Raw genomic sequence first — 26,172 nt, forward strand, 5'->3', positions numbered from 1 at the left:
TTCAAATCATACTTGAAGGAAAGGTTAAGACCGCAGATACTTGTTTCGCAAGTAGCAGCGTCGAGACAGTGCTCCCTTCGTCAACAGCGAGAGTAGGCGAAACCAACCCTGCCCAACCCAGCTCCTAGTTTGGGTGGTGCCTCCAGAACTGTGTACACACTTCTCAAAAAAGCGTGACCAAGGTGCCAAGTTGCGTTGAGCAGTCGTGGCGCTGCGACGAAACCGCTGTGGCACTGTACGCCTGTGGACGTCTCCACCTTCAATTAAACAAATACACAGAAATGAGGATATTTGAGAGACGCAATTTTCTGAAAACAATAAACAAAAAGAAAAAAAGAACCTAGTGTACTGCTTAGTATCTTCCAATCATATTTCGAGTAAGATATATGTGAATAGCACGTGCAAACGGGCTTATAATGCAGACCGGGATACGGGCAATGAGGAATAGATGAGAACCTTATCGCAGTTCCTCTACCTTGACTGAAGCTTGCACGGTGAAGAAGGTCCCAGCATTGTGCAGTCAGAGTATTCGGTTTGATTAGACGCAGCCACTGAGGAGGCCAAATCTATATTAAATCATGCATATGTGCCATCAAACTTGTTTTAAGAGCAGACCTGCGCCTAAGATCAGTCAGGCTTGCAGTGCCTTCAACGTAAAGTTGAAACATCCATTCTGTGGTCAAATGTTTTGGGGAACCCCCAAGGTGGAGTAAATTTTTAATAAGGGGGCAATTACTCACTGACATCCACCCAAGCGCAGCCATACGGCTACAAATGAAAGCTTGCACAGCTTTCTCAGAAACTTCGCAGTTCTTTACCTGCGAAATTTCTGAGAAAGCGGTATAGCTTTCCTTTGTAGCCGTATGGCTGCTCTTGGGTGGATGCCAATGAGTCACTGCTCCCTTATTACATCCATTCTTTAAAGAGAGCCAATGAGGTAGTGGATTTGTGTTCACTGGAAAGGTCTGCACTGCGAAAAATGAACCGATAAACACGCGATAAACTGTATTACAGTGAACCTGTGATAGCAGCTGTCTGTAGCATTCAATAGGTTATGATAAATTCTCTTTCAAAAAGGACTCTAAAAGTCTCCCTTCATGTTTCACTCACTGTCCGCGTAGTCAAAGGCGGTATGCGGGTGCGGACTATGCATAGGCCTCCTCGTGAATGAATGCCGCAATGAAAAGAAAAGCCAGCCGACGGTTACGGTGCTCGATATTGTGAAGTATGAGCCCGGCTCTTTAGGTATTTCAGCCATAGGCATTCGGGGACGGAACATAGTGAAGAACAATGATGGCACATGGCGCCGGCTCCGGCTAAACCCGGAATCTTGTCACCGACAACCCTAAAGCTACATCAGACCGGAACATTTCGCAGAAGCCGGATAGCCTCACCATGCTCTTTTCTTCCCTCCTCAGGCTTTCGCCACTCCGCTTTCCTCCTCATGCTTCAACCGTGCCTTCCTCCTTCGCTCTCCTCCCCGTGCGCTAGTCGCTACGACCGTACTTTAATCCTACTTTGTGTTCCGCGTTTCATCGGAGCGATTCATCGGAGCAGGAGGTTATTGCAAGAGCAATAATCCTTCGGCGGCCGCGGCTGCTGCAAAACCCACTGGCTGAAGAGAGGCGCTGCCCCGGCGTATCGATGCCCGCTCTGCGCAAGGCAAAACTGAGAGCCACCTCCGTTCTGCACAGCGTGTTCCGTGTGCGATCGCTTATGGGTCAAGTACTGCAGCAGCTACACTCAAACACTGCTTTACGGACGAGCTGAAACATTGCTTTAAACGGCCAATTTATTTTCAATGCGCGATCTTTTGCTCACTGGTGCTAATTCTTAGACGCTCAATCCAATGCACATGTATGGCGGTTTGATATACGGGGATGTCTTTTGCTTGAGATGCAGTAGTTGGTGTCATTACATGGTTAAGGCAGGGAGACGCGGATGAACGTTGTTGTATAGGATCAGCAATATGTAAACGGAGAAAAGGTAAAGTTCCCAACATCTTCATTTCTGATCAATTTCATGTATTCTGAGCAACGAGCACACATGGTTCAGCTTTGGATCACTGCCCACTTGAAATTTGGTTCGGGCTTTTCGATCAGATTGAACTGCGAGCGGAAGGTTTTGTGAAAAAATAGGGACGAAAACAGAAGAGGAGACAAAAAAGCGCTTTGACTTCTCTGAGTGCCTCCCTTCGTCATGCACGATGCACTCACCTCTACCACGTAGTCGCTAGCTTTTAGCACGAACTCTTTGCCGCCAATAGTGAAGGCGATGTTCGGAAGGCTCCTTACGATGCGGCAGTCCACGACATGCTGCAACAGATAAAATAAGCGAATGAAAAAAAAACAGGTTAGATTGAGTCACTGTAATTTGTAAAGAAAATATGAGGAGTGAATGAATAAAACATTTATCACAAGGAAGAGATAGCTGTTAGCCACTTCTGGGGGTTTAAGAGGGGAGCGTCTAAGTTCGGAAGCGACTTCTAGTCAATCGTTTTCAAAGTCATCAGAGGTGGGCGTCGTAAGTCAGTCTACCTCTTCTACACAACTTGAAGCAGACTGCTTTCACTACCGTATGCCGAAATGGCGTCCTGTCATACAGTGCTTGATCGTATCTGGTGAGCTAGGGTGGCCGCGTAGTCATGTGGTATTTACTGAATCTGTCTCTCCTTCACTAGCAACATGGCCATGTCCATATAAGATTATGTATATCTGTTCAGAAGCGTTCTTGGCAGTGGGTGCATCTGTCGTGCATAAGTTTTTCGTGTTTTGGAAGAGACCACTTGTGAAATACGTACGCAGTGTACGCTGCGTTGGTAGTGATTTGTTTAAGATGATACCTTGTGGCCGAGGGAGCTCTCCCTTAGTGTCAAGCGCCGGCTTTGGTCTTACTTCCGATAACCGACGCCTGCTGTCTGTTTTTATTTTGATGCTAACGTAGTGTACAACTTAACTGCCGTGGGAGCCTTCATTTAACAGTTTTCGATATGGATTATGATCTACCAGGATCGGCAGAAAGTTGACGTGCGGGCCTTGTAAGTGTAATCAAGCCCACCAGCTGCCCAGACGCAGAGTGCGCTTCTGCGTTTGCGCCACCCAAGCAAGTTTGACACGGTTTCCACAAAATCTGGATGTTTGTTCCCACGTTTCGAATCGGATTCAATTTCTTCCTTATGTCCTTCGCCACAGCATACTCCGTCCCTTGTGCTTTGAGCTCTGCTAGTGATGCGTATGGGTCAATTTAGATTCGAGAATTATTTGCAGTTCTCCGTCCCGCAATATCCCTGTGATGGTCGTAATGGTGTGGACGGCTCGGCATATGACATATGGCATGTGGTGGGACTACCACCAGGTAGGTGGCATCTATGCACATTTTTTTCTTAGGGTACTGCTGCATAGACCCAGGCCATACCAATATTCTTTTTTTAACTGAAGCATTCGTGTAGATCTCTAAGGGGTTTGGCGGCCTCATCAGTTATCTTTTCAAACGTTTGCCTTACCACCGTGTTTCGCCTACGACCTTAGCGGCACAGATCGCTATAGCTGTAAATATTCTCGCAAATGGATGCATACACTCAAGCTAAGCTGGACCCCGATGTTGCACGTGGTCCGAAGAATATCGAGCAAGTACGGTGGAGAGCGGCACAAATCGTTCCAAACATTCGCTAGAGCAGTTGCCGCCAGAAATATTATGTACGGGGCACCCATGTATGAATTATCGAATCGCGACCTCGAAAATATGAGGAAGAAAATTATACAATGGCTGGCGTAGGTCGAAGACTAGATTAGTCAGGCTATCTACCGCTGTGGCGCCGTTATGACGTTCTCCTTCTGACCCATAAAAAAGGGAGCAGTGGGCATTGCGGCCTCGTTTCACGACCGTATGGCGAAGGAATAACTAGTTACATATTCGTCTTTCCCATGTGCTTTCCGGACACCCTGGGACACCACAAAGCAGGACTACATACTGTCAAGCTAGGGGCACGAAGGCAACAAAGCATGGCTGGGCAACAGGGGTCAGGTTTGCTAATGACAAGTCAAGATGTTCGTGAGCGTGTGGATATGCTACTGGGCTTGAAATAATCTATTCTCGCTAGTTTCGCTCTCGCATTGGAAGAGAGTAAGGGGTAGCAGTATATTTTAGAATTAGTATTTTCCTGATGGTGATAGGCTCCTGTCATACCTGATATACCACATATTGCTAAAAAAATTGTATTCCGTGCAGACAAAAATATATATGTAAAAAGACTGCATATATGTACAACCACTAGACGATGTAATTATACGGAAAAGCTTTGTCTCTCTGTGAGCTCCTGAATGAATATAGTAATTTTTCTTAAAACCGACAAGGCATAGAACATTTAAAAACTAAAGAGAGGTATCCAGGTATATGCCCACAATCTCTGGGTTCCTTAATTAGTGCCCCAAATTTAAACGAACATATCTTATGCGGGAAATCTTCCGACCTAAGGTAAAGAAAATATAATCGCGTGGAATCCCAAAATCGTATTGCAGCTTTCACGCTGCTTTCTATCTCCTGAGCTACATAGACGTACGAACGAGCGAAGAAAAGTTGATGTCAGTTGCTGCCCAAATCTACACAAGCTCACTTAGAGGTCATGTTAATCCTCCTTTAAAAACGTTTTCAAGTTTTTTTCCCCTCTAACACCCTGAATACATCCAAGTTATCTCTATCAGCTTTAACTTCAGGATAATCAGGATTTGTCGTCTTTTCTGTTTATTTATATTTTACCATTTATATTGCAAAGCAATGTCACATTTGCTTTCGCATTTTTTATTTTCTGTATTAGAACTTTTTATGCTGCAGGCTACCTAATGCAGTCTGACTCTTTTTTGTGCTTAGTAAACTTCCATTACTGCTCTGCTTCCATATATGAGGAATGTCTCAAATGGTAGACATATTGATTAACAAAAAAGATGTTTTTTGTGCGCTGGATTTGCTGGTAGCTTGTTTTTTTTACGGCAACTGATTTGAATTTTCCTTATTAGAACCGAACATTAGTTTCTATGCTTCATATTTTTTGTGAGCTCTGGCTCACGTGTATATCGTATGAAATGTTTTTTAACGAAAATGGTGTTTTCATTTCATGTGTTTGAAAACAAAAGCCCCGCCGCGGTGGCTCTGTGGTTAGAGCACTCGACTACTGATCCAGAGTTCCCGGGTTCGAACCCGACAGCGGCGGCTGCGTTTTTATGGAGCAAAAACGCTAAGGCGCCCGTGTGCTGTGCGATGTCAGTGCACGTTAAAGATCCCCTGGTGGTCGAAATTATTCCGGAGCCCTTCACTACGGCACCTATTCTTCTTTTCTTTCACTCCCTCCTTTATCCCTACCTTACGGCGCGGTTCAGATGTCCAAAGATATATGAGACAGATATTGCGCCATTTCCTTTCCCCCCAAAAAAACAATAATTATTATTAATATTAAACAAAATATTTTCATCTAAGGGAGACATCTTCCAGGATAGATCACTAGTTAATCAGGGTCCTATTCTTGTCCCTATCGATGTTTTTCATTGTGTTAATTTTCTACAGATGGTTCAGAGAGGGCATGCAGAGACCAAAAAATAAATAAATGTATGCTCATGTTAAAATTTGCACTTTTTGCCATATATAGCTCTCTCACTGGAACTGTTTGTTCATGGTTGATCTGTTCGCAAGGCTTTCTCCGTCATATTCTCACCCTCTTTTTTGCGTTCCTTTGGCAATTCCATTCTCACCGAATGCTGTAGATGTCTGCAGATCATTATCCATGAACTGAGTTCCTGTTTATATTACTTTGAAAAAAGGAGACAGCTGTGATAAGTTCTTATGTTCTTTGAATTTGAAGACCATCAACTCACGTCTTCCTGGACGAATTCCAATAGGCGAGGGACCTTCGTAATGTGGCGCGACTAACAGCGTGTCCAGGCACGGAAAATGTTTGCATTCTTGGTAACGCTTGTGGTTTTAGAGTAGTATAAAACAATCAACAAGAGAGGCCGCCCTGCTGCTGTCCTGCAACGTTAGAAAGTGAACGCAGTAAATTATTTTTTTTATTCGTTTTACATTTTGGTTCTCTATTCTTAAATGGCGACTCACCTGAGAAACAGTGCAGAATCTCTTCGTGGTATTATAAGCTGTGATTTACAACGTTTAACCCAGATATCCTTGCAAACTTCTGGTAAAATGAACTGAATTGAATGCCGTCAAGCCGGCAAAATCTTATTTGGCCACAAAATTTTCTAAATTTGCACGCAAAATTTTGGTGACCCTGTATCGCAAGGGTGGTTTGCGCACAAAAGGTTACCGGAATTACAGCTGCAAAAAAAAAAGATGGTGGCACGGTGACCTTTCGTGGGGGGTAATTGGTAGGTTAGGATGCTCTATTTAATGAGAAAGACTTGCGTACAGAATGAAAATCTTTTCACTTTTTCCGAAGGCTCAGGACAGATGCTACAAGGGACCATTATTACTAGTCTATTGTCAGCCGAATAATAAGGAATACTCTATGGCCGCTTTCACTGCGCATCCTCTTAACAACCGGCTCTTGCCTTGGCTAACAGCGCACATCAGCTTCCCAAGATCAAAGAAGCTTACCACTCCGTCCGCTGTCTTCTTAGCGCCCAGAATGCCATTGATGCGCTCGATCTCACGAGCTGGTCCTCCGATGAAAGGGTCGGCAGGGGCTGTCCTGGCTGGGCAGCCACCAAAGCAGATGTGTTCCGTGTCTCCAGTTTGTATGCTTTCGGTTAGAAAAAGAGCGAACGTCCAATTAGCACTTCGTGTTTACACATTTGAAGAGATAGGAGAAATTTCTACCTTTCACTAGATGAGAAATTTTCGAGGCTACAGCCAACGATGGCGACACGTTTTTCTTGCCTCTATACATAGCCAGTGACAAAGTTTTTAGTTTCCTTGCATTCAGAATACGTGCTTTCAGAAAAAAATGGACACGCACTGGAAACCGAGAGCCATCCACGAATACCGAAGAATGTTCTCAGCGCTCGGAATATGGCACACTTACCCTTGAAGGTTGAACTGCCAGTTCCTTCCCTGCACCTCTGAAAAGCTTAGGGACCCGCTGTAGCGGCGATCGTCGACGTCACCGAAGAGAGCCTCTCCTCCTTCGTGGCAGAAGTAGAATGCTAGAAGCGGTTCGGCGATTTGACCATTCTTGATTAGGTGGGCGAGCATAGAGAAGCTCTCATGATCCAGCCCGAGAACACCGTCAAACGGTACACCGTAAAATGGATCGGGTACACTTCCGACCGGGCTGATGCTGTCCGCCTTGTATGCCGTCCATGAAGACAAAGAGACACGGACAAGCAAGCATTGAAAAGTTATTTATAGAAATTCTTCTATTGAATTCATATATTCTATTTGGGCAAAAATTGATCACCTGAATTGTACACTGTAAAAAATAAAACACCTCTGAAGGAGTTGTCAGGTGTCTACAACTCGCACCCGGCCCAGAAATGAGTCTTGGTGTTTTCATACACCTTTCACGTTGAGTGTTTCGCGAAAGAACCAGCCCAAAATTGAATAAAAGTGACCTAAAGGTGTTGGGGCGACTCGCGCGCTATTACCGCCGAGCCATTGGCGTTTCAGCGCTTCTTGCACCCCTACACATTTCAGCAAAAATGCATGCAATGGGTTTATAATTTGTTCCCACTTTTATCGCTTTTCTGAAGTGTTCTTTAAGTTTACCATTATAAAGCTTACATAATGTAATATACCTGTATTACAGGAGCTCTTCATAGCTGTACACAGGCTGTGCGCTGTACACATAGCTGTACACAGGCTGTACAAAAACATTTATTGACTTGCAAATCACAATACTGTAGAAATGTGGAAAACTTTTATTGTCAAGTCAAAGACATCCACAAAGCACAAGAACCTTCAGCAATGAATTCCTTACTGGCTACCAAGGAACGACTGCACCGTGCCTGCTTTATTGGTGTTATGATGCTGCGAAAATAAGATTTAATTGCAGTTACATCTACCTCCTAATTTTTTCAGAGGAAACAATAAAAAATGCATGGCTGTTCGTCATTATAAACCAGCTTGAGGAATGCTTGGACAGTGACACTAACTCCCAGAAATAGCTTGTACGCAATCATAAAGTAGCTAATGCTGAACATCCATAATCTTGACAGTATGGCAGTTGTAAAGTGAACCGCAGTGGTGAGCCTGCTGAGTAGTCATCCTCCCTCGACGAACAGGTTCTGAGCCACCACAGGATTTTTCTCGCAGAACGGCATGCATGGTGCGAGTCCGTATTTTACACAAAAACAGTACAACATTTCATATCAGTTTACATTGCTCAATGATCCTTATAAAATGCCAACATACTTCCCATTTATGATGTGTAGTATTATGCATGCTAACACTAACAGAGAGAATAAAATCTTCCCATACGGTGAGCAAGCGCCAGCTATAATTCCCTAAACCATTCCAAGGAGGCCATTGTGGTTTTAAAGAAAATAGCTTGAAACGGCATTATAAAAACAATATTTGAGCTAGAAAGCTACCTGTAAGGAAATGAGGTGAAGGTGATCAGGCGATGCAATTAATTCCGCATGATTTGCTACAAACTACTGCAAACCACTGGCCTTGCTGGAGAGTGGACTATAAAGGGCCCAAAACAATACGATAACGGACGAAAATATTGTGCACTTCATAATCCTTTACAATCACACCAACGACAAGTCAGGTGTAACATTCACTGTGACAGATGAAAATATAGTATCTGTGTCAAAGTCAGCGATGCTTCCCCTTCCATTACAGTGGTCAGCTTCAACGCATTCATTCATTATTCGTTATTCATGTATTCATTCATGTATTCATTATTATTCTAAATATGTTACATCTTGAAAGGCAGACAATAGTGCCAAGTTAACATATCTACCATGTCGGCAGCCACTAGACTTAAAAGCAATTAAGAGAAATTTGTACGAGGTCACTAAACTACTTCACAGAAAGCCACTGGGCCAGTTCGTGCATGATTCTTGGCAAAGGCGTGCAGGGTAAAAGGACACCGACAAGATGACACATATACGGCGCTAACAACTGAGGAATTTATTGGTTTGCTCGCAGTGAATACAGGAAGCATCATCCAAAATACCGAGAACTAATGTCATGGAATCATCATTTTGTGACACCTCTCGTGATTATTTACTAAGATATAATCACGAATTATATCCGTGGCTGGATTATATATCCAGTCAACTTCTTTCTTCATTAACATTAGGAATGATGTGCTGAGGCAGGTTGAGGAATTCGTGTATATGATGTACACCTCATATATCTCGTGCATGAGTTATCAATTATATTTCCTCAGAATGTTACAACGTCGAAAGCACGCACTGCATTCACTGTACAACACGTGTCCTGCTAGCTTGCTGCCATATCCTGTCTGTGTTGGCGAGATACTCCATTAGACTAATGTTGACACGCCGGCCTTTTTCCCCAACATATGATGCTCTACATGACAAAGAGATTTTGTGAACAAAGTCGCTGTCGCATGCTGTGAATTTGTCTCTTTGCTTTGTCTTACACCGGGTGGTCTTTGAAGCACCTTTGCTGGGTGTGTTGCATGCTAAGCTCACAGCATGCCACCCGACTACTCTCTTTAGCGCGTGGCTGACATCGTGCACATATGGCATGACAGCTAACTTCCATTCTTCTTTCTGAAGCCTCATTGGAGTAGATCCGAAAATTTCTTTCATTACCTTGATGCCAAGGCTCCAAATGAGGTCATCTCGGAAACTAGCCTCACGTAACCGCGTAAGTTTGGCCTCGACACTTTACTGTTGACGGTCAATACACAATCTGTTTAGGGCATTTTCAGTGCGTCTGTAGCCACAGCATTTTTTTCGACTGCAGAAGATAAAACAAGCACAATATGGACCTCTCCGAGGTGCAGTCATAGATCAAGGAGCTGAAACTGTACCTCCACTGGCATTTCTTACAAGGAAGTTGAACACAAATCAGAAGGCCATTATCATATTCATGCCACTAGAAACTTTTATTAGTTGGTGATCTTGAAAGGCAGGTCAGCAGAAAGTCACTGAGAATTGGTGCAACGCAGGAACCAGCGCATACATTCCTTGCCACTGAATGTACAGATCATCATTAAACTTTACATAGGTAGAACGCAAATAAATGGTTAAAAACTCCAGGAGTCCATCCGCATTGTTTCTGGAATCGTACTGCTTACATGGAATCAACGCCATCTCTTACCATTTCAAACAAGACTGTATGAAGCAGCGTGTAATGTAAGTCATTGATTACAATAGAGTACACACTTCTTCTGGACAGGAGAGGATGCAGACATTTCTGGCTTCTTTGCCAGGAAAAGGATTTCCACAGTGAGCAAGGAGAGCAATTCTGGCAGATACTACGTTAAGGGAGGCTGCTACGAACCTTGTTCAGAGACAATTACATTAAAAGGTCAGTTATCCTGGGGCGTTTCTGCTGTAAAGAAAGCATAGGCCCTCACCCTTCTTCACAGCTAGCCCTAATTTGGTCAAGTTGTTGGCTTCACACAAGTTTTTGGGCTTCGTTCTTCAATGTTTGGCACTTGGCCTTCTTTTGCAGCTTGTAGAATTTATTTACAATGGCTTCATTTGTTTTCGCAGAAAGTAGCTGAGACTAGCATGCAACACGGCCAGCAAAGGTGCTTCAAAGACAGCCCCATGTAAGACGAAGCGCAGAGACAAATTCACAGTATGCAACAATGGCTTAGTGTACAAGATCCCTCTGTCATGAGGAGCGTCATATGTTGGGAAATAAGGTCGGTGTGTCAACATACATCAAATGGAACATGTCAGCAACATAGACAGGACATGGCAGCATGGTAGCAAGACACTTTTCGGACCATGAGGGTATTGCTCAATTTCTAGAAGGTAAAATTGTGAATAAATATATTCGATAGCTCATGCGCGAGATATACCAGACGTACATCACATATAAGAACTGTTCAAATTGAGTACACACATCGTCATCGTCAGTAATATTAAGGAAAAAAGAAATTGACTATCCGGATAAATAATTACAATAGATGTGACAAAACAACGATTCCATGTCTTTCCTCTTCAGCATTTTGGATGATGGTTCGCGTATTTATTTTGAGCAATGCAATAAATTCCTCACTTGTTAGTCAGCGTTGTATCTGTGTCATGCCTGTATCCAGTTACCCACCGTGCTTTTTTGCCACGACTAAAATACTGTCATACATTCTTAAGAGATGAAGTCTAGATCTGGAAAACGACCACAAGGCGTTCCAAGATGTTTCATTTGTGCACCCACTCTTGAAGTAATACATACACATAAACGTGTGCATTTGTAGATCACAAATGCTAGCTGTAGCACCACAATGTTCACAACAAACAAGTCAGCAAATTTTTCACCCTACGAGTTCTGGTTCCCTTTCTTTAAGGCATACATGCACCTTGTAGTGAACAAAAGTACAAACTAGATAGATAGAGTAAATCATTTTGCAAACATCGCTACTGCAAAATGGTGTAATAAATGGCCACATTCATCCTTTGGACAGACCTGCATTGCATCTGTTGTTACATATGAAATATGAAAATACCAATCAGCCAGATGAATGAATAAAATTTTCTCGAAAATTTAGCAAAGGTATATACAGTCATATTAACTCCACTGGTCCAGTTGAGTATACTGCTTAGAAGCAGCAGTATACATATGGGGCGATTGCCTGCACCAAAAATTAGTTACTAAGCAATACAAATTTGCACACAAGAGGCAAAGAAACGGCATGATATGGATCCATTACAAATATTCAAGCAGAAAAATTGCATTCTACCTACACTCCAATGTTAATCGAGCTACAAAATATCACAAACGCTCCTTCAAACCAGCACACAGTTGGCGTTCAAATGTCATTGGGTCATTCCACGCCAAATGATCCAGACTTAGTATGCAACGATCTTCGATTTCATTTAAAAAAATAATGTCTTATTGCATAACTATGACAAACATTAGCCCAGCTTCTTTTTTGCAGAACAAATTTTTTTTGTCTTGTGGCCGCCATCTCTCATTTCGAAGTTGTAGCTAAACCTAGTCTTGCAAAAAAATTGTCAAAAAAACATTGTTACGCAAAAGTATGAAACTTTTTTTATATAAATAAAAAGTATTGCGCTTCTATATGCAGTAAATTGAACTTATTTTGTTCTAAACAAAACATGAAAGAATTTACAAAATATAAAAATTTCAAATAGTATATCAAATTTTGTCCTCACAGCAGTCATTCTAACTATTTTTCTGAGCTGTCCTGAAGGTGAAGAAGGAGGTAAAAATGTTTAAGAGAGCAAAAAGTATAAGGCATGTCAGCAAAGGACTTCTAAAGCTGAGAAAATTTGCTTTTAATCAGCAGTCTATTCTATAATGAGGTGATATTAATTAAAATATGTACGATAGGAAGTTGCGCATTGCCATTCAATTGTACTTATTTCTAGAAGTTTAATGGGAGCATTGTAGTTTTAGGTGAGAAAACAATTTGGCGAGTTCAGTCCCTGCGTCCAACATCCGACAGTTCTCCGTGCCTTCTCACTGCAACGCATTTTGCCGCCGGCTGCAAATATACACAAAACCATTACTCCACTGCTCGAATACAATGGCGTGCTTCAGTGCCACCAGGTTCGGCAATAAAGAAGGCTTCTGAAGGGTACATTTACAAAAAGTAAAAATGAAGTGGCCGGATGGCAGAACTGCTGTTGTTCCTGAACACAAACAGTACTGAGCCGGGAAGCACGTTTTGCGGCCTGACCAATCAGAGTTGGAAACCTCTACTACCATTAAAATTATTTTATTTTTCTGCGGAATGAACTTTTTTCACCACATCACATGCGAAGAGTGCTTGTGACTGCACTGGAGGACCTGTAAGGTCCTTGGCAACAACAGAAGTGAGTTGTAGCTCTCTCTGTGCTCCAACAAAGTATTGAAGAAAACGCAAGTGAACTCACTAGGCAGCTTACAAGAGCACTACCATTAAGAGGAATAGGCAAGTTTCAGCATATCGAGCCTTTATCTCTCTCTCGATGGTGCATGCTGGACTTACATCATGCTCGAGCTGAAAGTGACAAAATGTGAATAAACATTCCAGCGGACCTTTAAAAGCCAAAATATGATGCGCCTTCACCTAGAGCACCGTATAGTGAGCAATGCAGTGATTAAACGTAGGGATACAAATTGCAAACTTATTTTCTTGCTTAAAACAAAAACTGTTGCAATTAAACATTTAGAAATAAATCCCACTGTCGTTATAAAAGAAATCAGGACTACGTCACCTTGCAACAGATGGCTGAATATGCCTTAAAAATAGAATTTTTTTGCTGACATGCTTTAGACTTTTTTTCATCTCTGAAACATTTTTCAGCTTCTTTGCCTTTTGTTGTTGTTGTTTTGCGTTTTATGGCACATAGACAATAGAGGCCATCATGCGCCAAGCACAAGGTATTGGAAAAGTTTTTTGTTGAATAATACAGAATTATAAAAATATCATCCACATATTTGGCACTTATTCGTTTAACGCAGGGTTTCAAAAACTTCGTTCAACAACACACATAATGGTTTGCAATAATCCTGTGGTGACTACGAACTGTCGTAACTGCTTTGCCTTGATGTGGATTAAGTACAGGAGCACGTTATTATCAAAAGAACCATTGAGCCCCCACATTCAAAGCATAGGTATTATTTCAACAATTTTATTGCCATTTGTAGTAAAATCAATCGCTCACATTTTTTAAGGCTGCAAGTGAACCAAATTTTTCTTGCCGGTGCGTGTATGTTCTCGGCTGCGAAATATTTAAACCATGCCTCAAAGTGAAATCCTAACGAGCGCATACTATCGGCACCATCAGCGCATTTGTACTGCTTTCATAGTTAGTTAAATTTTATCGCCATGTGGAAAGTTGTCTTAACAATTGCGCCGATGCAATAGTAAAACATGGATAAAATGCCGAACATCCATGGTACTGCTTCACATGTGCATGTGATGTCACAGGAATTGCGCTACCATATTTTGTTCCGTAAAGCACACTAGATAGGGCTATATTCTCAGTTTTTTTTTCATTTTTTCTTCCTCGTTTAGTTGGACATGCAGCACTGAGGTGAAGACAGCTTTATATTTTTAAAGGAACACCCTTGCACCTCGACGGCACTACCAGGATCATTAGGGGCACATGCACCTGTTCATGCAAACTTCTGAAATTCTTGGGTGCACGATGGGGGCATGTGTGATAGAAACTCCAAAATTGTAAGGTGTAAGGGTGTGCATGGAATTATGCTTCCATTAAACGTATGAAATTTTTTCCAGTGTAGAATTTCCCCTCTTTTGTGTTAACCTAACGATAGCAGTTCTGTTCTGCTTGAAGTAACGCACTCATGTCCGACTTTGTCGGGAAAAATTTTTGAACACTGGGAAATTGTAAAATTCTAATATGGAAATTTTGAAGATAACGATGCATGCTTCTGATGTAGGAAAACCATTTTTTGTACTGTTTCCAACGCTCGCATCGAGCAGTTAGGACTGCCATAGAAAACCAATGAGGACCTAATTTGACGATCATTGTCGTCGTCATAATCATCATCATCATCATCATCAGCCTGACTACATCCACTGCAGGGCAAAGGCCATTCCCATGTCTCTCCAATTGACCCTGTCCTTTAACACCTGCGCCCACCCTATGCCTGCAAAATTCTTGATCTCATCCACCCACCTGACTTTCTGCCACCCCTGCTACGCTTGCCTTCTCTTGGAATTCACTTCGTTACCTTGAAGAAGCAGAAGAAAACATAAATAGCAAAAGAATGCAAGCTTGACAAAGGGAGAACTGCGATATATTGATTGTTATATTGAAATCTTTTAATATGTGAAACAATTGCGTTCATAAACCCTTTCCCATTTAAAAATGCTTTTTCCAGAACTGTTGCGTATGCAGACTTCATGGTCATTCATTTTTCTAGTACTCTTTATTGAGCCTTATGCATTTCTACTAGAGTTATACGTTACGAAAAGTTTCTTCTGCTCTTCATAGAATTCATTCTTAGATACGGGTTCTATACTGCACTGTTAAATAATATTCTCCTAAGGAGCCAATTTTGCCCGCTACACTAAGTTTTTGTTGAGATTAAAATTTCAAAGACGTCCTATCTATTACTACGGTATTCGTAGATCGCTTTTCAGTTATAAGAATAATGACAGCGTGCGAGCACTAATACTCAATAGGCGACCAAAAAAAGGCCTCAGGCTATACAAGTTATACCATGCGCGCATTGGTTCGAGTGCAAGCAATCGTTCGAGTGTGTAATCTAAAACTTGGAGTTTTAATTTTCATTTTTGCATATTCAGCGTGCTTTTATTAATGCATATTTCAGGACTCAATTGTCTCTTTTTTTCGGCTAATATTTCCTTTAAAACGTGTTTTTTTCTTTGATATATAAAGTGACTTATGCAGCTAAATGTTACGCACGTTTTAATTTTGGTTGTCTGTTAGCATCAGCAGTTTATTAAGGAGTGATTGCCTCCGACATGATCGTACTTACAGCACTGTTCATGGTCTAAAATGTTGCAATAAACCAAATGAAAAAGCAGGCCAGTCGAGAGTCGCCTCTAACCGTAGGCCAAAACGTTATTACTTTGAACAGAGCATAATACCGCATCGCTACACGTAAACTTATCAGCTGTACCTCTGATTCTGAGCGACAGATGTGACGAGTCGTTTTAATTCCGGGCGGCTTGCCGGTTTCCACCTTATTAGGGAGACTTTAGGTTCTCAGGGCCCGCGATGTTATAGTAAATGTTGATAACTGCAAAAATACGGCACGCAGGCATAATCACTCTGTCTGTGTGGTCGAAAAAATAACAGAAATTCCATGTTTATGTACGAATCGAACACTTTCAAAACATACAAAACTGAGTGCGCGCTTTCCAGAGTCTGCTTTTACTCGAATTGAGCGAAGTCCAGAAACCAACATATAATTGTCTGTAATAGAACGATGATTCGTAGATCCTGTGCCAAATAAAAATGAGCCAGATCTTGCTAATACATGGCTCAAACTAAGCCAAGTACAGTCCTGAGAGCCTGGTTTGCCACCTTCTGCCTCTCTTTGCTCTGAAGAGATGGGTGGAAGATGTGAAGGAAAGCAACGGCAGTAACTATGGGATCATTAGCTCCGTCACCGATGAAGTAACGATACGCCGCTGCGGCAGTGAACGTTAAAGCCTTCACGTGGGCGACATGAGAATGGGGTTTTCAGTTTATCATTAAAAGCGAAGTACATGACGGAGACTGTATATGACAATAGTAGCCGTTTTCCTGTCGTCGTGCGGCCTGTACGCGTCGACTATTTTGCTACTACTCGTGAATTTAGTATGCTGCAGTGAAGCTGAGTGTATGTGAAATCTCTTGCACACAAGCAGGTCGAGGCTTGCGCTGCCGATGTATCAACTCTGGAAAAGGACGTTGTCAAATGAGTTCTTGAGACCGAAACCCAATTTTTGGATTAGCTTGCTTATTTTTAAGCACTACAGCTCCCGTGATTGCGCAGAACGAATGTGAAATTGTTTTTTGCCGTAGTTGTTTTTTATATACACAGCTAGAAAACAACTGTATGACAGACATTTTCGCAGCAAAAATGTCATATCCAGAGATTCACATATAAAAGATTTATATCCAGTGTATACATGGTAGTAATGACTACATTATTCGCATATTTTTTTTTATTACATCGGTGTGCAGAGTTGCTCAAACCTGCAAAGATATCCTATAAGAGTTTGGATCGCGGCACGGCTTGTGCGGGTAAAAAAAATTTCGCGTTTTTCACGTTTTTCGCTCTAGAGACTTTGGTTCATTAAAGAAAAAAGTCTTGGTTTCTACGAAACCTTTGCTATGGCTAAATCTTTGTATGAATGCAGTATGAAATTCGTAAGATGTCGTTAAAATAGCTGCTCGTGCAAACGTGTCATATGCTATGTGGGCGACAGGTTCAATAAATTCATCCACAAAGAATCATGCATCATTCTGAAATAGCACACGTACTATGATCCAATGCATTTCCTACGTAATTCTCTGTCTTGTTCTGGGAGAGGCACGCTCAATTATTGAGACAACGTATTTGGCCTCGCGAATCCGAACCGACGACATACGAAGCGTTATTTTATACCTCCATGATGTAGGTGTTTTTAGCGGTCGGACCACCATCCAGTTGCAGATTGTCTTTTCCCATGTAGCCCAAGACCTGGCTTTCTCGAAAGTTAGCGAGGATGCTGAAAAGTGGTCCATCGTAGCTGGACGACTGGCTGCGGTCAAACTTCGTGCGATTTTCTGCGGGTGATGACACGTACTATAGATAACACTCTCTATTCAAGAAACGAAAACAATGCTTCGCCACGCCAGCAACATTGTTAACGAAAAATATGCATTTTTCACTCCAGAATTCCTTAAGGCGCACAAAATTCGCCTCACAAGCGCTTAATTTTTTTTTCACATATTACAAGAGTGTCTGGTGTCTCGTGGTAGGCTGCTGCGTCACAAGGAAATAAAAAATATTAAAATTTTTGTCCACGCAATAACCGTTTGGATGATGCCTGGACGGTATTTATATTATATACATAACTTTACTGCAATGAACAAGTTCTGAGCTTATGTGCGCTATAGTAAACTAAATACATTCTTCTTCAGTGCTCTTTGTTGTCACATTCAGGTCTGCTGAAATTAAAATCTGACCTAAGGATGCGTCTGAAGAGATAAAATTTGAGTAGCTGCTCCGCCCCCCCCACCCTCCCTTCCGCTTTACCACCGGAAGGGTCGCTGTAAGGCTGCCCCTCTTTTCCAGCTGCATACCTTTGCAGGAAGCAGGACGCCGGCACACGCGGAAACCGCTCCCCAGTATAAGCGAGAGCCACCGAGTACATACGGGGAACAAAAATGGTCGCTTGACGCACAGACCCCTCCCCCCCCTAAAGACGTGGGCTATCGCCGGGAAGGCACCCGCAGCATTCCGCCGTGCCTCGAGAACCAAAAGCGCATTCCCAGGTGGGCCGTGACGGACACCTCCCATGGCGGACAGGCAGTGCTCACCAGGAATGTGGGAAGACCGGGGCGATCCTTAATATGGTTTCCGGAGCGACAGACAAACCCCCTCATGCATATTAGCAGTGTCCCGCCGTCGGTAGCGCGGCAGCATCGTGGGCCCTCTCGCCCCCTCCTCTGTTGCTGACGGGCGGCGCGGACCGATGGTGGGGGGCGGTATGCCTGAGGCAAGGATTAGCTGCGAAGGGAGAGCGTGTGGATACTCTCACTTGAGTGAGAGCGGTGGCGTATTTGTTTTATTGCGAAGCAATACTACTTTAGGTCGCACTTCAGCCCGTTCCGTGGCGAGTCCGTGGTAGGCACCATTGACCTTTAGCGTGACCTCTCTGCGTGACGTCACACCACGTGACCTAGAGTGACGTCACACCAGCTGTGTAAAACGGGGCCCCATCTCACGCCGTCGCGAGGCGAGGCGGTAGCCACCAACGACGGCCTAACTCCTGCTCCTCTCAGCAGGGGCGCTACGGTCAAAATGACGTCACACCAGGTGTATAAAACAGCTCCGCTCCTCTCGCCAAGGCAGTCATACAGCCAGATGTTACGATGGTGCCTACGAACAAGGCAGCTCGGCAGAATGCAAAGAGGAAGCATCAGTGAGCTACGGAGACGGAAGAAGAACGAGAAGAACGACTTTCTAAGCGTCGTGCCCAGTATGCAGCTCGGCGACAACGTGCAACCTCCTCTGTGGAAACAGCAGAAGCAAAGGAAGAAATTATGAGTTTGCCCGACAGTGAGTCTCCTTCTACTAGTTCAGAACGCTGGAACGCGACTAAACGGCAGAGGCGTGTCCAAGAAACCCCGAAACAGCGGCAGCAGCGGCTCGAGAAGGAACGTGCGTTTCGAGAGAAGGAAAACGAAAAGCGAAGAAAACAGCGTGCAGAAGAAACACCCCAGCAGAGACAAGAGCGTTCGAAGAAAAGACGCGTTTTGCTACCTGGACGAGGTCTCTATAGGCGACGCGTACGAGCGCGTACCGCGCTACAAGAACGACATTGTAAGACGCAAGATGGGTCTACCGCCGGACCCCGGGGCAACCAGAGCGACACGCCGGACACGCAGATGCACAAGTGGGGCAAACTTAAGATGACCGACGTACGATGGGGGTGTTATGCAGACAATTTGGCCATCTACAACGTGGCCGAAACATACTAGCTACCGCTAATGCATCGTGAAGACGACGAGGAGACGTACAACAAACTTTATCGCATTTTGGACGGGGACAATAACCCCAACATTTATTACGGCGTAACGCTACCGTATTTTAACGAACGCTACTGCAAGTACCGAGTGGGCATATCTTACGACGCGGAGAAAATGGAGTGTTACCGCACCGTCGGCCAATCGATACTGGAAGATTTTGTAATGGGCACGCTGGTGAGGGAAATGTTTGTCGGCATACACGGATTTGATGGATGACTTCCTCTTAGATGATTCACTGTAAGCCGTAACACTAGCATAACCCAAGACTACCACCAGCCATACTACCAGCTGATCCGAGAATAACACACTATTGCTTCGCAATCACCAGGCTTAACCAGGCTTTAGTTTGTGTTGTTAACAAGACCCTGTGTTCGAGGCTAAGCCTCAACCCAATTGGTTGTCCCCATCTCTCATGTTATTTTTGATTGGAAAATTGATGCTTAGGGCGGGCCACTGAAAAAGACCGCCCTTAGTCCTTTGTTAATGAATTCCTTAAAAGCGCATGTAAACGGATGCTGTCGAGTCCAGTCTGAGCTGGGGTTCTATGCTTAGCATGTAACGTGATGCTACTTAGGCTCTAACGAGCTCGGTCGATGAGTTAAGTAGCGCAGTTTGTTCTTTTGTAAATACAGTTCTGCTTTTTCCTGTTTAACTCTCTGTATATGTATGCTGTAAATATATGCTGTGCTGTCATCATCTACAAGCTCGCCTCCTGTTCATCTTCCAAGCCGAACGACACTAGAGAAAGGGTTTGTGAACGATCCTCGAAGATATGAACGACCTTTGAAATTCTACTGGCGCCGCACGACAGGCTTCGGCACGTCTCATCACCAAGGGCAGGCATCGCAGTGACAACCACATGCCATCCGACACGGAGCAGCGAGGAGCTGTCAAGGGACGACTCCACCTCGGCTGCTGCCAACGCTGGTGGAACGGGCGCATCATCCGGGCTCTGGGCTGCAGACAACAGAAGATCTGCGCCGGGTGAGTGGGATTTCGTGCGTTTTGTTGAAGCAGGCATGGTGGTTAGTTTGTAAGACCCATGGTCGATACGAGGAGAAAGTTAGCCGCTAAAGATAGCGAATCTAATCCTGAGAATGAAATGAGGTCGAATCCTCGCCAGGAGCAGCAATCGCTAGAGGGCGGTGTAGAAACGGGGATGGGCTTCACCCTACAGTGGAAAGCAGCGGGGCTGACTTACCCAAGGAATAGGGGTTTAGGGATAGTGAAGGGAAACTGGATTTTAAGAGGTTAGAAGTAACAAAGCGAAGGTTATACAATTGGTGGCTAAAAGCAAGACAGGAGTAAAATTTCACAAGACATGGCCAGGTGGCTTGAGCCACCGCTCGATTTAAAGGGTTCAGCCGTATCCATCCATCCATCCATCCATCCATCCATCCATGGATCAGAACGAGGGAGCGACTATGGAGGATGATTTCAGTGTTGAGAGCAGGTTACAGGCCGACGACCAGAGACAGACATTGTCACTAGGTGCTACAGGAACTGATACAGAAAAAAATGGCTATTCGCCGTATGGAGTTAAAAGTGGAAATGGAACTACGAATGCGTGAAATTGAATCCAGGGAGCGACTGGCACTTAAGCAGATGGAGCTTGGGCTGTCGAATGGTCGAATGTCACCGCTTAGGTCGGACAGAGTGATGAACGGTGTATAGGCTCAGATTCAATATCACAATGTGCGAAAGTCCTTAAGGGCTACAGAATACCATGCGATTCAGATGTACCATAGTGGTTTGAGGAGGTGGAGAAGCTTTTCACTACTTTCAATGTTCCAGACAGTAGCCGAGTGTACTTAATTTTGCCGGCACTGACAGAGCGAGTGAGATACTTCGTAACCTTGACCGAGCCGATTGCACTGATTATGATACAGTAAAAACAGCGGTTATAGAAGAATTAAAACTCACTCCGACTGAGTACCTTGAGAGATTTGAGAAAGCAGCGAAAAGGAAGGAGGAGACGTGGGCTCAGTTTGCATCTCGCGTGAAAACGTATTTAATGTTCTACATCAAGGCTAGAGAGGTAGACTCAAAAGAGACTTTGACTGACCTCATGGTGTCCGATCGCATTAAGGCAAGCCTCAGCCCGGAGGGCATTGAATATGTGCGCCTTCAAGAAGGAGAGAGTTGGCTGAAGCCTAAGGAAATATCAAAGGCCCTACAGACCTTCGAGCAAGCAAAAGGTAAAGGGCGGGCTGCGAGACAGATTACATTGCCAGTACCGCAAGCGGGCCAAAAGCAGAGTGATGTTGAAAAACCCGCAGTAAAGTGCCACCAGTGCCATGGACTGGGCCATGGTGCTAGGAATTGCCCGCGAGTAACAGCAAATGAGCCGCGCCAGCAACAAGCATATGGGCACAGGCGGAGGGTGCAAAAGGTCGCGCGGGTAGATGAGACAGGAGTAAAGGACGCAGCGGTAAACCAAGGCGCGACTTTATCTGCTAAAGTAGGAGTGCCTATGTAAAATTCAAGGGCAGCCGCATCGAGACTACTGTTCGTAGAGCTTGTATGCGGAGACGTCTGCACCGAGGCATTGCTTGATACGGGAAGTGAAATGACGGTAATAAGAGAGAGCATACTACCGCAGGCGCTGACGGAACCATCGGGGACAGTGAAGCTAGTGTCGGCTTTCGGCACATCTATTGAGGTGAAATTGGCTACGGTCCCTCTAAGTGTATCTCATACAGGAACAATCGCAGACGATCAAAAGATAGGCATAGTATGTGCCCTCACTAATGAGCTTACTGAGGGGGTGGACTGTTTGCTGTCGTCAGAAGACTGGCAGCTGCTTAAAAAGCACAGCGATAGAGCGTTCACAACAAGTACTAGTACTGCAGTCAGTATGGCGGCAAATCAAGAACCTACAAACGCGGCAAATCAAAATTGTGAGGCACTGGTAAGCGAAGTTGACAGGGCACCAAATGACGACTTTCCGCGCGAGGAAGCAAAGCCACCTGGGAGGGAAGATGCAGTTTCACTGTCTAGCCAGCGAGAAATGTTTCGAGCAGTGCAGATCACTGACGAGAGCTTGAGGAAGGCATGGAAAAATTCTAAGCACGGAAAGGCGGGTATGTTCGTTACTGAGGGATTGCTGCACCATTGGGATTCAATAGCGGGTACTAAAGTGCGACAACCGGTGCTTCCCCAAGAAAGACGAAAGAAAGTTCTGTCCTTGGTGCACGAATCGCCGGGGGGTGGACACCTGGGACCAAGGAAGACGAAGGCACGAATAAAGTACAGCTTCTATTGGCCCGGTATGGAAAAGGAGATTTCAGAGTACTGCCAGTCTTGTAATGGGTGCCAAATCAGCCCAGGCCGGCGTCACACTGACAATATATCCATCACCCCGTTAACTAGGTCTGAACTACTCAAGAAAAAAGTAAGCTGCCAAGTGGAGGAGTTACTTAAGTTAGGAATAATTTATCCTGTAGAAAGTGAATTTGCACACCCACTTGTGTGCGTGGGAAAGAAAAATGGTGAATGCGAATGCATATTGACCACCGAACTTTGAATGCAGGAACTCGTTCAGATGCGTTTCCGATGACTAACTCACAGGAGCTAATTTTTCGGGTCGGCCGCGCGCAGTTTATCCCGCTAGTGGATATAAGGCGTGCCTACTGGCAGGTACCGATGGACACGCACAGCCAAGCGCTTACCGCATTTGTGACGCATGAGAGGCCAGACCATGTGCAGCACGCATTAGAAGAGAAGCTCGATTATTGGCTCTTTGGCGCCGTGGTCAATGTCGTCTCTGGCCACAACCCCCTGTCATACTTCACGGCGTGCACTCCACACGGGGAAAAATTGGCTAGATGGGCGCTGCTACTTCAGCGTTATAACATAACAGTGAAACATAGGAAACGCACCAAGAATAGAAACACATATGCGCTATCCAGGCTCCCCAACTTGACATGGGAGTCAGGTACCACCATGCCAGCCTCGTGAAGGCGTGAATGTTCCCACTCAACCGACGCTCGATGAGCAGGGTGCCGTGTGTTGAAGTCGGGCACTTACGAAGAGGCTTCTGCGTGGCGTCTGCATAGAACGGTGCCCGTGAGTGTTGTGCGCAGACTTGTGAACAGTGATGAACAATGTGGCTTTGTGTGTGCTTCGAATGTGGACTCTGCGCAGTGCATGATGTTGCTGCCCATTCAGTGAACTGTACAGCAGCATGCACCAATGCTGGGCTTTAGTTTATTTTATTGATTGTTTCTTTGCTTTGGTTCTTGAAGATCCGAGTACCCAGGAGAAACTGTGCCCCGGGAGGGCTGACATTTTTAATGTGAAAGTGTTGCGGCCTCTTTTTTAGGAAGCATAAACGAGCTGATAGCAAGCTCGGTTTACACTCTTAGAGGGGGGCGTGTAAGGCCGCCCCTCTTTTCCAGCTGCATACCTTTGAAGGAAGCAGGACGCCGGCACACGCGGAAACCGCTCCCCAGTATAGGCGAGATCCCCGGGTACATACCGGGAACGAAATTGGTCGCTTGACGCACAGACCTCCCCCCCCCCCCCCCCCCTAAAGACGTGGGCTATCGCCGGGAAGGCACCCGCAGCGTTCCGCCGTGCCTCGTGAACAAAAGCGTATTCCCAGGAGGGCCGTAACGGACACCTGTCATGGCGGACAGGCAGTGCTCATCAAGAATCTGGGAAGACAGGGGCGATCCTTAATCTGGTTTCTTGGAGCGGCAGACAAACCCCTTCATGCATATTAGCTGTTTCCCGCCGTCGGTAGCGCGGCAGCATCGTGGGCCCTTTCGCCCCCTCCTCTATTGCTGACGGGCGACGCGGACCGATGGTGGGTGGCGGTATGCATGCCTGAGGCAAGGATTAGCTCCGAAGGGAGAGCGTGTGGATACTCTCACTTGAGAGAGAGTGGTGGCGTATTTGTTTTTATTTAGTTTGTGTTGTTAAAAAGACTCTGGGTTCGAGGCTAAGCCCAACCCAGAGGGTTGTCCCCATCTCTCATGTTATTTTTGATTGGAGAATTGATGCTTAGGGCGGGCCACTGAAAAAGACCGCCCTTAGTCCTTTTAAAGCGCATGTAAACGGATGCAGTCGAGTCCAGTCTGAGCTGGGGTTCCATGCTTAGCATGTAACGTGATGCTACTTAGGCTCTAACCTGCCCGGACGATGAGTAAAGTAGCGCAGTTTGTTCTTTTGTAAATTCAGTTCTGCTTTTCCAGTTTAACCCTCTGTATATGTATGCTGTAAATATATGCTCTGATGTCATCATCTACAAGCTCGTCACCTGTTCATCTTTCAAGCCGAACGGCAATAGAGGAAGGGTTTGTGAACCACCCTCGAAGAAACGAACGACCTTTGAAATTCTACTGTCGCCATTCACGAAACTAATCAAAGAGCGTTACCTTGTATAGACATTCGCGCATAGGGTAGTGCACGGAACAGGAAAAAACAATGCGGCATTATGTGCACATGCAATAGAAAAAGTGAAGAAATATACACCACTGCCTGTCGCGGTTTGCTTGACTCGTCATTATGGTTTTTCAGAAAAGTGGTCCTCTTTGCTGCAGAAGCCATCGAGTGCGCGACGCCAAGATTAATTATGACTTACTGCACCCCGCTTTAGGAATCCTGGCCGACTGACTGGCGCTGCGTTCAGAAAAACAAGACACGCGGTATTGACATCATGACCCCTCTATGTTCCCAGAAAAGTTTCACGACTGCTAAAGTAAAGCGTCTGACGCACAGATGGGCTTCACTGTATGAATGTTTACCTTCCTTGGCGTTAAAAATTACAATCTTCTAGAAGTTTCTTTTGAAAGGAGTATTTCGACGCAAGAATCTAAACCATGATTGGACTGATAGGCAATTTTCGTTAGCATTAATTGTGATAGAGCATCCAGTGTATAATTAATTGCAATGCAGAGCTTGAACTTCACTAGGAGCCATGCTCCATCTTTGGTGGGTATCAGAGCAGCTTAAACTCATACGCCCTCTGAGGGCAGAAAAACTCCTCTTTTCCGCGTTTCATGCTTAATTCATTAATTTTGTGCTCTCTAATATATATTGCACTTACCATTTTCCTAGCATTACTTAGTTTTCCTTATGCTAATTTCTGACCAATTATCAACGCATAACGGGAACGAAATTGTATGTCTACTGTTTCAAGAACAAACCATAAATTTTCGCTTCGGTGATATTTCATTTACCAAGTACCCTCGAACAACTTTACTCTTTTAATCGCACCATGTTTTCCGCCTTCTCGCGTTATGTCTTTAAAACTTTGCCCAAGCTTTCTCCCAAGACATCTTACCTAAGACATCTCAGAGCTTGATGTTTTTTTGCGGTTTAGCAATGACTAAGAAACTGAAGATATGTATCGCCTCGAAGCCAAGTCAGGAACACTTCCATAAACAAATGTTCACTAGAGAATATTATGGGATAATTTCAGGCCACTTTTATCATGAACCTTAAAAATATTTTTGAAAAGACCGGGAGGATATTACAGCGTGGTTTACGAAGTGGAATTGCGTCTTAAGCAAGTGCGCTCTATAGTTCAACGTTAACTTCCTTATCTTAAGAAGGAACGAAAAAAGGTAAAGCGAATTTCAATTAGCATGCCGGTTTTCTTTCTGAACTTTAGAGTCTTTTTTTGCATAGCGTCGGCTAGGAATACTGTCGGGCGGCATTGAAAGTTTTTGCACCAGTTAATAAAGAAGTTAATTCTGCATCCGCCATGAGCAAAAAGTTGACACTTACGGCACAGTTCTGAGGTCCTGCACTTAATGGACGGCACCCAGGACACGCCAGCCGTGTCGAAAACAACCTTGAAAATTTGCCACGGAGTTCCGATTCTCAGGTGTGTGTAGTA

The 26,172-nt window shown here is 44.5% G+C and overlaps 1 protein-coding gene across 1 annotated transcript; it reads right to left on the reverse strand.

Annotated features, from left to right (window-relative positions):
• Positions 1 to 26,172, reverse strand: LOC144134986 (lysosomal aspartic protease-like). The gene is made up of 6 exons (XM_077667770.1): positions 26,061 to 26,172; positions 17,197 to 17,357; positions 7,028 to 7,290; positions 6,601 to 6,745; positions 2,217 to 2,315; positions 1 to 257 (listed from the first exon to the last, which is right to left on the reverse strand). The coding sequence occupies exons 2-6, from the start codon at positions 17,257 to 17,259 to the stop codon at positions 81 to 83; spliced, it is 747 nt and encodes a 248-aa protein (XP_077523896.1). The 5' UTR covers positions 17,260 to 17,357; positions 26,061 to 26,172; the 3' UTR covers positions 1 to 80.

Source organism: Amblyomma americanum, chromosome 5, assembly GCF_052857255.1.
Source record: "Amblyomma americanum isolate KBUSLIRL-KWMA chromosome 5, ASM5285725v1, whole genome shotgun sequence".
NCBI lineage: Eukaryota > Metazoa > Arthropoda > Arachnida > Ixodida > Ixodidae > Amblyomma > Amblyomma americanum.

What these genes read in the sequence shown, in the direction of transcription:
- LOC144134986 (XM_077667770.1), bottom strand. Translation starts at nt 17,259, where the DNA reads ATGGGAAAAGACAATCTGCAACTGGATGGTGGTCCGACCGCTAAAAAC. An exon ending in AAAACACCTACATCATGGAG is followed by an intron (nt 7,291 to 17,196) that starts GTATAAAATAAC and finishes ACGGCATACAAG; the next exon opens with GCGGACAGCATCAGCCCGGT. An exon ending in CTAGCGACTACGTGGTAGAG is followed by an intron (nt 258 to 2,216) that starts GTGAGTGCATCG and finishes GTTTAATTGAAG; the next exon opens with GTGGAGACGTCCACAGGCGT.